Source organism: Bactrocera oleae, chromosome X (genome assembly GCF_042242935.1).
Source record: "Bactrocera oleae isolate idBacOlea1 chromosome X, idBacOlea1, whole genome shotgun sequence".
Classification (NCBI taxonomy): domain Eukaryota; kingdom Metazoa; phylum Arthropoda; class Insecta; order Diptera; family Tephritidae; genus Bactrocera; species Bactrocera oleae.
In genome coordinates this window covers 1-12,307 of record NC_091541.1, presented here as the reverse complement: position 1 = coordinate 12,307, position 12,307 = coordinate 1, and the positions used below count along the sequence as shown (strand labels likewise).

Below are 12,307 nucleotides of genomic sequence, written 5' to 3'. Positions count from 1 at the left end.
AATAGAATTTGAAATTATTAATTTCAAATCAAGAAAAAAATGTATATACTCTTAAAAAAAGGTATATATATTACTATATGCATTGAAATAAAGTAAAATGTATAGAATGATATTATTTGAAAATTTTGCCAATATAAGAAGAAATATCGTTCTTACATAATAATTAAATAATAATATGTATAGAGAACGAAAATTCTTTTCACGATACCAAAACAAAAATTAAAAAAATCCATTACAAAATCACACAATAGAAATGAAATATAATGAAAAAAAATATAATAAAGAAAGAAACATAGAAAAATTGTTGTGTATATTGTAAATGTTTTTATGTTTTGTGTATTTGTGTATAATTTTCAAATAAGAAAATATCATTTTAAACTTTTATATAATATAAAAAATATTATATAAAAAAGAAATATATATTATTCTGGTTGATCCTGCCAGTAGTTATATGCTTGTCTCAAAGATTAAGCCATGCATGTCTAAGTACAAACAAATTAAAAGTGAAACCGCAAAAGGCTCATTATATCAGTTATGGTTCCATAGATCGTTAACAGTTACTTGGATAACTGTGGTAATTCTAGAGCTAATACATGCAAAATAAACACGGACCTTTTGGAACGTGTGCTTTTATTAGGCTAAAACCAAGCGATTATTCGATCGTTATATTGGTTGAACTCTAGATAACTTGCAGATCGTATGGTCTCGTACCGACGACAGATCTTTCAAATGTCTGCCCTATCAACTTTTGATGGTAGTATCTAGGACTACCATGGTTGCAACGGGTAACGGGGAATCAGGGTTCGATTCCGGAGAGGGAGCCTGAGAAACGGCTACCACATCTAAGGAAGGCAGCAGGCGCGTAAATTACCCACTCCCAGTTCGGGGAGGTAGTGACGAAAAATAACAATACAGGACTCATATCCGAGGCCCTGTAATTGGAATGAGTACACTTTAAATCCTTTAACAAGGACCTATTGGAGGGCAAGTCTGGTGCCAGCAGCCGCGGTAATTCCAGCTCCAATAGCGTATATTAAAGTTGTTGCGGTTAAAACGTTCGTAGTTGAATTTGTGCTTCATACGGGTAGTACAACTATAATTGTGGTATGTACATTACCTTATGTATGTAAGCGTATTACCGGTGGAGTTCTTATATATAATTAATACAATGTATTTTTTATATATTCCTCCTATTTAAACCTGCTTCAGTGCTCTTCATCGAGTGTTGTTGTGGGCCGGTACAATTACTTTGAACAAATTAGAGTGCTTAAAGCAGGCTCCAAATGCCTGAATATTTTGTGCATGGAATAATGAAATAAGACCTCTGTTCTACTTTCATTGGTTTTTAGATCAAGAGGTAATGATTAATAGAAGCAGTTTGGGGGCATTAGTATTACGACGCGAGAGGTGAAATTCTTGGACCGTCGTAAGACTAACTTAAGCGAAAGCATTTGCCAAAGATGTTTTCATTAATCAAGAACGAAAGTTAGAGGTTCGAAGGCGATCAGATACCGCCCTAGTTCTAACCATAAACGATGCCAGCTAGCAATTGGGTGTAGCTACTACTATGGCTCTCTCAGTCGCTTCCCGGGAAACCAAAGCTTTTGGGCTCCGGGGGAAGTATGGTTGCAAAGCTGAAACTTAAAGGAATTGACGGAAGGGCACCACCAGGAGTGGAGCCTGCGGCTTAATTTGACTCAACACGGGAAAACTTACCAGGTCCGAACATAAGCGTGTAAGACAGATTGATAGCTCTTTCTCGAATCTATGGGTGGTGGTGCATGGCCGTTCTTAGTTCGTGGAGTGATTTGTCTGGTTAATTCCGATAACGAACGAGACTCAAATATATTAAATAGATGCTTTCAGGATTATGGTGTTGAAGCTTATATAGCCTTCATTCATGCGTTCATCTTGAATGTACAAGTGTTTGAATGTGTTTATATAAGTGGAGTCGTACCTGTTGGTTTGTCCCATTATAAGGACACTAGCTTCTTAAATGGACAAATTGCGTCTAGCAGTAACGAGATTGAGCAATAACAGGTCTGTGATGCCCTTAGATGTCCTGGGCTGCACGCGCGCTACAATGAAAGTATCAACGTGTATTTCCTAGACCGAGAGGTCCGGGTAAACCGCTGAACCACTTTCATGCTTGGGATTGTGAACTGAAACTGTTCACATGAACTTGGAATTCCCAGTAAGTGTGAGTCATTAACTCGCATTGATTACGTCCCTGCCCTTTGTACACACCGCCCGTCGCTACTACCGATTGAATTATTTAGTGAGGTCTCCGGACGTGATCACTGTGACGCCTTGTGTTTCACGGTTGTTTCGCAAAAGTTGACCGAACTTGATTATTTAGAGGAAGTAAAAGTCGTAACAAGGTTTCCGTAGGTGAACCTGCGGAAGGATCATTATTGTGTTCCTATCCGAAAAGAAAAAAAAATAATTATATAAAAACAAAATAAAAAAAAAGAATAAAAAAGAAAAAAAAGTTTTCTTTTTGTTCTTTTCATTCAAAATGTTTTGAATTATACAATGTTTTGAATGTTTTTCTGTTTTTTTTTTTTTTTTAACTCCTTGTAATGCATTATGACAATATATATTATATTGTGAACTTCGCATACATTGTATTTGAACGCAATAAAAAAACCTTTAAACATATAGCTGTACTTATTATTTATATAGAAAATAATATTTAATTGTGATATTTATATAAAATATTATAAATGATAAGTTAACTTGTTCACATTAACGTGTGTAATACCTTTTTTTTATGGTATTTTCTATTTGTGATTAAAAACATGTTGAAAAATTTAAAAAAAGAAAACGCACAAATAGAGAAGAAAATAATATATAAAAGGTATTACTGTTTTTGTTGACCTAAGACATGCGCAGCTGCAAATGTTTGGGTTTAAAATTACAATTTATTGAAAGATGTTTTAAACTTATGTATTAAAAATTTATTATTGATTAATTATTAATACTTTCAATAAATTAAAATTCTTTGACTTTGAATTAAAAAAATACAAAAAAATTATCACTCTAAGCGGTGGATCACTCGGCTCATGGGTCGATGAAGAACGCAGCAAACTGTGCGTCATCGTGTGAACTGCAGGACACATGAACATCGACATTTTGAACGCATATTGCGGTCCATGCTGTTATGTACTTTAATTAATTTTAAAGTGCTGCTTGGACTACATATGGTTGAGGGTTGTAAGACTATGCTAAATTAGTTGCTTATTCTTTTAGTCAATTAATAGAATTTAAGCATATGGCATATTATTGGATTGTATTTTTCAATCCATAATATTAATAGCATAAAAAGAAATATAGAAAATATATTCTTGAATACCTCATATTTGAACGAAAATTTATGATAAATGAGAATCTTAGTATTCCCATAAAAGAAAAAATTTTCAACATTATTTAAATTATATTAAATAATACATAAGAGGAATGTCTAGCATAAAATAAATTTTTATTCTAGAATTAATTCACTCTATTGTATTGAGAAAAATTTATAATAAAAAAAAATATATGATATGTGGAGGAATAATGTTGTTAATTTTATTAATTATTATATTATGAATTTTAAAAAGGGATGAAAAGATTGAATAATATTGAGTAATCAAGATATAAAAATATATTTCTTTAAAATAGCAAATAGCAAAAAAATTAAATAAAAATAAACAAATCAATCTAAAATATATTTTATACAACCTCAACTCATATGGGACTACCCCCTGAATTTAAGCATATTAATGAGGGGAGGAAAAGAAACTAACAAGGATTTTCTTAGTAGCGGCGAGCGAAAAGAAAATAGTTCAGCACTAAGTCACTTTGTCTATATGGCAAATGTGAGATGCAGTGTATGGAATATCTTAATATCTAGTATGAGAAATTAACGATTTAAGTCCTTCTTAAATGAGGCCATTTACCCATAGAGGGTGCCAGGCCCGTATAACGTTAATGATTACTAGAAAGATATTTCCAAAGAGTCGTGTTGCTTGATAGTGCAGCACTAAGTGGGTGGTAAACTCCATCTAAAACTAAATATAACCATGAGACCGATAGTAAACAAGTACCGTGAGGGAAAGTTGAAAAGAACTCTGAATAGAGAGTTAAATAGTACGTGAAACTGCTTAGAGGTTAAGCCCGATGAACCTGAATATCCATTATGAAAAATTCATCATTATAACTGTAGTATTTAATTTTAAATATTATAGTAATAGTGTGCATTTTTTTCATATAAGGACATTGTAATCTATTAACATAATAAAATATTTATCAAAAGATCATTGGTTTTTAAGTTTATTCAAATTAATTTGCTTTTAGCTTATTAACATAGAATAATTACTGATGATTTGATAAAGTGTTGATAGATTTTATTATATATAATGCTAAAATTCTTTTGAATTTTACAATAATATTATTATCATTGATTTTAATATTAATTGTATGCATTTATATGATTAACAATGCGAAAGATTCAGGATACCTTCGGGACCCGTCTTGAAACACGGACCAAGGAGTCTAACATATGTGCAAGTCATTGGGTTATATTAAACCTAATGGCGAAATTAACTTAACTGTATTAATAATGGGATTAATTTTTAATGTATTACATTATTAATTCAATCCCGGGGCGTTCCATATAGTTATGTATAATGATAATTTATTATTATTTATACCTCTAACTGGAGCGTACCTTGAGCATATATGCTGTGACCCGAAAGATGGTGAACTATACTTGATCAGGTTGAAGTCAGGGGAAACCCTGATGGAAGACCGAAACAGTTCTGACGTGCAAATCGATTGTCAGAATTGAGTATAGGGGCGAAAGACCAATCGAACCATCTAGTAGCTGGTTCCCTCCGAAGTTTCCCTCAGGATAGCTGGTGCATTTAAAAATTATGTAAAATAATCTTATCTGGTAAAGCGAATGATTAGAGGCCTTAGGGTCGAAACGACCTTAACCTATTCTCAAACTTTAAATGGGTAAGAACCTCACCTTTCTTGATATGAAGGTTGAGGTTATGATATAATGTGCCCAGTGGGCCACTTTTGGTAAGCAGAACTGGCGCTGTGGGATGAACCAAACGTAATGTTACGGTGCCTAAATTAACAACTCATGCAGATACCATGAAAGGCGTTGGTTGCTTAAAACAGCAGGACGGTGGACATGGAAGTCGTAATCCGCTAAGGAGTGTGTAACAACTCACCTGCCGAAGCAACTAGCCCTTAAAATGGATGGCGCTTAAGTTGTATACCTATACATTACCGCTAAAGTACATGATTTATAATACAATTTCGGTTGGATTATAAATTTTGAAACTTTAGTGAGTAGGAGGGTACAATGGTGTGCTTAGAAGTGTTTGGCGTAAGCCTGCATGGAGCCGCTATTGGTACAGATCTTGGTGGTAGTAGCAAATAATCGAATGAGACCTTGGAGGACTGAAGTGGAGAAGGGTTTCGTGTGAACAGTGGTTGATCACGAGTTAGTCGGTCCTAAGTTCAAGGCGAAAGCCGAAAATTTTCAAGTTTTAATGAAATGAAATGAATGAATTTTTATTCCATAGTAATTAAACACTTGAATAATTTTGAACGAAAGGGAATACGGTTCCAATTCCGTAACCTGTTGAGTATCCGTTTGTTATTAAAAATGGGCCTTGTGCTCATCCTGGCAACAGGAACGACCATAAAGAAGCCGTCGAGAGGTATCGGAAGAGTTTTCTTTTCTGTTTTATAGTCGTACTACCATGGAAGTCTTTCGAAGAGAGATATGGTAGATGGACTAGAAGAGCATGACATTTACTGTTGTGTCGATATTTTCTCCTCGGACCTTGAAAATTTATGGTGGGGTTACGCAAACTTCTCAACAGGCCGTACCAATATCCGCAGCTGGTCTCCAAGGTGAAGAGTCTCTAGTCGATAGAATAATGTAGGTAAGGGAAGTCGGCAAATTAGATCCGTAACTTCGGGATAAGGATTGGCTCTGAAGATTGAGATAGTCGGGCTTGATTGGGAAGCAATACCATGGTTTATGTACTCGTTCTGGGTAAATAGAGAATTTCGATTCTTGTTCCCCGGATAGTAGTTACGTAGCCAATTGTGGAACTTTCTTGCTAAAATTTCTAAAGGATTTATTATTGTATAGATACTTTTTAAATTATAACGATTATCAATTAACAATCAATTCAGAACTGGCACGGACTTGGGGAATCCGACTGTCTAATTAAAACAAAGCATTGTGATGGCCCTAACGGGTGTTGACACAATGTGATTTCTGCCCAGTGCTCTGAATGTCAAAGTGAAGAAATTCAAGTAAGCGCGGGTAAACGGCGGGAGTAACTATGACTCTCTTAAGGTAGCCAAATGCCTCGTCATCTAATTAGTGACGCGCATGAATGGATTAACGAGATTCCCTCTGTCCCTATCTACTCATTCGTTGTTTGGATTCCGACGCGAATAGACGTGCGTGCGCATCGTTGCGATTAATTAGTGATTTTTTCGATTCTCTTTTGTGCGGTATTTGTTTACGCGAGTGAGTTGGCACCGTTGCTTGGCGGGTGTGAAAATTGTTGTTGCGATTTCCGTGGAATTTCGTTTTGTGCGGGTATTCGCTGGAAATTGTTTTTGCTCGGTTACGGGACCGCGTGTGTGGTTTTTCGTGCTAGGGCACGAATTGCGCGTTTTTGGGAAATTTTTGGCGTGGGCATATTAAGTAGCGGTAAGTACATATTTTTAATATTGTGTACTGTACCTTTAGGTACTACCGCAACGTGGTTGTTGTTGTTGTGGGACTCTCCGTACAGTTCCAGTTTAGTGCTGTGTTGTTGGCATTGTTTGCCGGCTGGACTGCTTGTTTGGAGTGCTGTGTTGGGCATCTGGCGTTCAGTTGGTCAGTGTCAGCAAGTCCTGAGCAGGATTGCTCAATAGGTACCGGCGGCTGTCCCAGTGTTGGAGACAGTGAATCCTGTGCAGACAAACGGTCGTAGTAGTGTGCGTTTAGCCCACGGATCGATTCGGTTCAGCGCCACATCGGTCGACTCGCAACCGTTACGGGGACTTGTTCCGTCCGGCGGTCATTTGAGTGACCTTTGTCCAGACCATTTGGTTGGAGTTGTGGGCTGTACCCTTGCGAGAACGCTTTAATCGTCCGCTTGGGTCGTCGCTGCTACAGAGCGGGTCTGCGCTTGCGACACTTTTTTCAGCGCGTTCAGTCGCACGTACGTGGCGAGCGGCTGTTTCGGGGTCTTGTTTGAACGAGTCCCATCTGCGTCAGTGGTACGCTTGGCGGATCAGCCTACCGAAAGGCGAAGTCCGAAGGTAGAGATGCCTCCACCACGGAGGAGGAGGGTTAAGTCCCTCGCTGGGAGCGAAGAGTCGGGGCCATCAACCATTACGGTCGACACTTCGGGAGACGAGATGGTGGGGCCACCGGTAAGGTCCCCGCCTCGGCAGAAGGCGCGTTTGGGGTCTGCGGGTGAAACGGGGGGTGAAGAGGGCGGGAGCGGTAGTTGTAGCGGATGCGGTAAAGGTGACACCGCTGAAAAAGCGGCTGTTCACCCCGCAAAGTCGGGCGAGGGCGAAGTGCGTGTTACGAGCGCTTATGTGGGCGCGCAGAAATCGGGCACTGCAGAAGTTGGTCTCGTGCGTGGTGACGAGGGCGCGACAAAAACGGGCGCAAAGAAGGCGAGCGCGAGTAAGGGTAGTGTGGGCAGAGGTGACGCTGCTAAAGGGAGCGCGATTTTTGTCGGGGGTGGTGCGGTTAGCCATGTCGCGGCTATAAAGAAAATTTCGGCTGAGCTTAGCGAAGTGGTTTTTGGGGCCGAAAATTTCGCCATAGGGACCGCGAAGGGGCTGATGGAGCTTGCCTCGAAGTACGAGGCACTTCTGATGACGGTAGTAACCGAGAATGCCCATCTTCGTGGTCAAGTTGACGCCCTTAGAGGAGGCTGTGGGGGACACTCCTCGCCACCGAGCAGGTCAATGCCGGCTCCATCGGCACCGATGCCTCCGCCCCCAGCACCTGTACTGAAGGCGATTGCACCGGTGGCGCCGAAGGCTGTTGAGACCTGGTCTGTTGTGGTCAGGAGTAAGGGGCCCGCAACTTCCTCTAAGGAAGTCATACAGAAAGTAGTTAAGGAGGTGGGTCCTTCCCTGGGGGTAAGGATTCACGAAGTTAGGCCTATTAAGGGTGGTGGGGCGGTTATCCGCACTCCCTCTGTTTTAGAGAGGGAGAAAGTGGCGACTAACGCGAAATTCGGGGAGGTGGGGTTGGACGTGACTGTCAACCGGAAGTTGGGTCCCCGGGTTGTGGTCCAGGGGGTTCACACGGAGATCTCCCATGACGAGTTCATGGAAGAGTTACTCCGGCTGAACCTTCAGGATTTCAGCCCGGCGTCCCTGAGGTCAGACGTGAGGATGGTCAGTCGTCCCTGGAAGGTGGCCCCTGATGGTAGCACCAATGTCGTCCTTGAGGGTACGGACAAAATGATGTCCGCCCTCTTGGAGGCAGGTAGGTGCTACATCAAGTGGTTCTCCTTCCGGGTGCGACCGGATAGCCCCGTTGCTGGCTGCTTCCGGTGTATGAGTTTCGACCATAGAGTGGCTGTGTGTAGGGCCAAATCAGATGTCTGCCGGAGGTGCGGTCAAGAAGGCCACAGAGCTGCCAGTTGCGTCAATGCACTCCATTGCCGCAACTGCGCATTCAAGGGTAGACCAGCTGGGCATCTTATGATGTCCGCTGTCTGCCCGATATACTGTGGCATTGTTGAGCGCGCCCTCGCCAGACACTGATGGGGGGGATTATACAGTTAAACTGCCAGGGGGCGTATGCCGTAATGTGTGAATTGGGGGGGTGTATGGCTGAGGGGAGGTGCGGCATTGCCTTACTCCAGGAGCCCTACGCCACCAATGGTGTGGTTCGGGGTCTTCCTGGTAGTTTCAAGGTCTTCACGGACCTTGGGGCTAATGCTGCAATTGTTGTGAGTGATCCCAACTACGATTGCGTAGTTGTGGATTCCTCACAACTGGGTGTATGTGTCGCGATAGAGGGGGAGTTCGGTAGGCTGATTGTAGCTAGTTTGTACTGCAAATTTAGCGAGCCCCTAGAGCCCTACCTGGGCTACATGGATAAGCTACTACTACTTGCGAGTAGTAGCCCATTTATCCTAGGGCTGGATGCGAATGCCTCGTCTTCGATGTGGTTTAGTAAGGTATCCCGGCATTCGTCTGGATATCAAAGCCACAGTCGAGGCGAGGCATTAAGTGAATGGGTGGTGGCTAAAAACCTCCACATTGTGAATGAGCCGAGTGAATGGTACACGTTTGATGGGCCTGGGGGCGTGAGTGACATTGACGTGACGCTTATGAATCAGGCAGCAGATAGGGCGTTCGTAGCTAGATGGGAGGTTAAGGGAGGGTGGGGATTGAGTGATCATAATTTGATCCAAATTATGGTTACTCCTAAATCCCCTCCCTCGCTGTATGAGAGTCCATTGCGGCGATGGCGTACCTCTGGTATCGACTGGAACCAATATGGACGATCTGTCAGGGAAGCGGTATTGGGTATACCGCTTAGAGCGTTTGAGGATTTGGGGGTTGATGAGCAGATTGCTCGTCTTTATGAGGTAGTGTGGGGGGTAAATGATAGGGTACTTAGAAAGTGTGAAAGTTTAATGGTTAGGAAAATTAGGTGGTGGACGCATGAGCTAACCTTGAAGAGGAGGACTGTCAGGCGATTGAGGCGAAAGTTTCAACGCGCTCGGCGGTCCAATTCTGACAGGTTGTCCCAGCTTAGGCATGAATTTAGTTGTGCGGTTAGGGAATACAAGGAGATGTTGATTAAAATTAAAGAGCAGGAGTGGAGGAATTTTGTAAGGGAAAATAGGGACGACCCGTGGGGTCAGGTCTATAGGATCTGCCGGGGTCGTAAGAGGGAGGATATCACCTCTCTTCGCGTTGGTGACACTGTGTTATCAACGTGGAGAGAGTGTGCGGGGGCTTTGTTAGGAGCGTTCTTTCCTAGGGCGGAGGTTCAGGTACCTCAAGCACAAGAGGTACCTGTCCCTCCATTAGATGATGGAGAGTTGGGGTACGCCTTTGGCCTGGTCAGGTCTAAACGGTCCCCAGGTTTTGATGGTTTGAACGGAGAGATGTGTAAAAGCTTGTGGAAGTTCATTCCTGAATACTTGGAGGCCATTTATGATAAGTGCGTGTGGGAGGGTTATTTTCCACGCGAGTGGAAAATTGCTAGGGTTGTACCTCTCCTGAAGTCCCCTGATAAGATCAGGAGTGATCCTCGCTCTTATCGGGGCATCAGTCTCCTTCCAGTACTTGGAAAAGTGCTGGAAAGAGTTATGGTGGAACGGCTTCAGGAGCTAACGCGGGGTATGTGGTCGGATAGACAGTATGGGTTCAGGAAAGGACGCAGTGTAGAGGATGCGTGGTTCTACGTTCAGGGTGCTGTTAGGGAGAATGTCAACAAATATGTCCTTGGCATATTTGTTGACTTCAAGGGGGCATTTGATTACCTAAGCTGGGATCGAGTGTTGCAACGGCTGGAGGAGCTTGGCTGTCCGGAAATTACTCTTTGGCGGAGTTACTTTTCGGACAGAAAAGCCTCTCTAGTCGGAATGAATGGGAGTGTGGAGATCGGAGTGGTTCGTGGCTGCCCGCAGGGATCCATCTGCGGTCCATATATTTGGAACCTCATGATGGACTCTCTGCTTGGACAGCTCGAACCCCTCTGTAAATGTTGTGCGTATGCGGACGACCTTCTCCTTCTGGTTGAAGGTCGATCGCGATTTGAGTTAGAGCGGGCGGGAGGACAATTTTTAGAAATTGTAAATAGTTGGGGTTTAGGTGTGGGGGTAGACATATCGATGGACAAAACGGTGACAATGCTGCTTAAGGGCAGATTGTCGCCGGTTCGTCCACCGATTGTCAAGGTGAATGGGGTCAGCATCAGGTATGTGACGCAAGTCAAATACCTGGGGCTGACCATGAGTGAAAGAATGTGCTTTACTCCACACTTAGCGATTCTGAAGGAGCGACTGCAGGCGGTCGTAGGCAAAGTGCGACGCATCTTGAGGAGCGATTGGGGCCTTGGACGCCGTGCTGTTCGCACCATATACCGTGGTCTATTTGTGGCTTGTGCCACTTATGGAGCCGCAATATGGTGGGAATCAGCGATGACGGTCTCTGGTCGCCGAAAACTCCTCTCGGTGCAACGTTGCATGATGCTTGCATGTTTGCCTGTATGTCGCACCGTTTCAACGGATGCGATGCAGGTTTTACTAGGTGCACCCCCTCTTGACCTGATTGTTGTACAGCGAGCTGTTGCATTCAGGTTAAGAAGGGGCTTGAGTGTGTCATTGCTGCGGAATGATTGGATTTCCGATGATGATGTGGAGAGGGAGGGATTTCTAGGGAGCAAGAGGCTTCTAGATGATAGGGTTAGGAGTAGCTGGCAAGACCGTTGGGACAATAGTCCTAACGGTCGGGTGACTTATGAGTACATCCGGGATGTTAGGTTCGTTGAGGGTAACCCAGACTTCAGATTTTGTCTGAGTCTGGGTTTTTTGTTAACGGGGCATGGGCCTCTGAATGCATTTTTGCATCAGAGGCACCTTTCTGATAGGTCGGGGTGTTTGTGTGGGGCGCGTCGTGAAGACTGGGTTCACTTGATCGCGGAGTGCCCAATGTACTCGGACCTTAGGGATCTAGGGGGTATGGGGATTAGCTGGACTGATGGACGGTTAGATGTTAGCGGTGTGATCTCCACTAGTCGGAATGCCGAACAGTTAGGGTCGTTTGCGCGTGAATTGTTTAGGCGGCGGAGGCGTTTAACTGTGAGTTAGGGTTAGCTTCTTGTGTGAAAGGTGTGTGAGTGTAATGTGCGTATGGGGTTCAACCCTTGGTTACCAGTCCAGAGCTGTATGGAGGCTCAACTGGTAGTAGCTTCGGCTACGAGGTCTGACCGGAGACTTAATTCTGGTACCACGGGGAGCAGGGGCCCTTGGAGTTCGCTCCAACCTGCTCGTGCGGACTGGCCCTTCGGGGAGTATCGTGGTGGTTGTGGTTTATACCCAAATGCGGGAAGAACTGACGTTTTGTCAGTTCAATGTGGAGTTGCATTGCAACCGGGTGCCGGACCCAAAGTACGGCAGAGGTTTTAGATAGGCCTCGAACCTTACCAAGGTGTGTAGTGTGTCCATTCCACACTACCAATCGGTACTGAAAAATGCCTAGCATTTTTGGGGCGCTGATCAACGCATTGTATTGATACGCTGTGCTT

General features: G+C 43.2%; 1 protein-coding gene, 2 non-coding genes and 1 pseudogene across 3 annotated transcripts; all 4 read left to right on the top strand.

The window, feature by feature from the left end:
* Window positions 1-424: 424 nt before the first annotated feature.
* On the top strand, window positions 425-2,414 carry LOC138858230 (small subunit ribosomal RNA). The gene has a single exon (XR_011397425.1). It is a non-coding gene; the product is annotated as a small subunit ribosomal RNA (ribosomal RNA).
* Window positions 2,415-3,038: 624 nt separating this feature from the next.
* On the top strand, window positions 3,039-3,217 carry LOC138858227 (5.8S ribosomal RNA). Its single transcript, XR_011397422.1, has one exon. It is a non-coding gene; the product is annotated as a 5.8S ribosomal RNA (ribosomal RNA).
* Window positions 3,218-3,719: 502 nt separating this feature from the next.
* Window positions 3,720-6,492, top strand: LOC138858243 (large subunit ribosomal RNA; annotated as a pseudogene).
* An 846-nt stretch (window positions 6,493-7,338) lies between these two features.
* LOC138858047 (uncharacterized) lies at window positions 7,339-7,729 on the top strand (the record flags this gene model as incomplete). The annotated part of the gene is made up of 1 exon (XM_070112519.1): window positions 7,339-7,729. A coding segment is annotated over exon 1 (391 nt), but the record flags the coding sequence as incomplete, so codon positions are not given.
* Window positions 7,730-12,307: the final 4,578 nt, after the last annotated feature.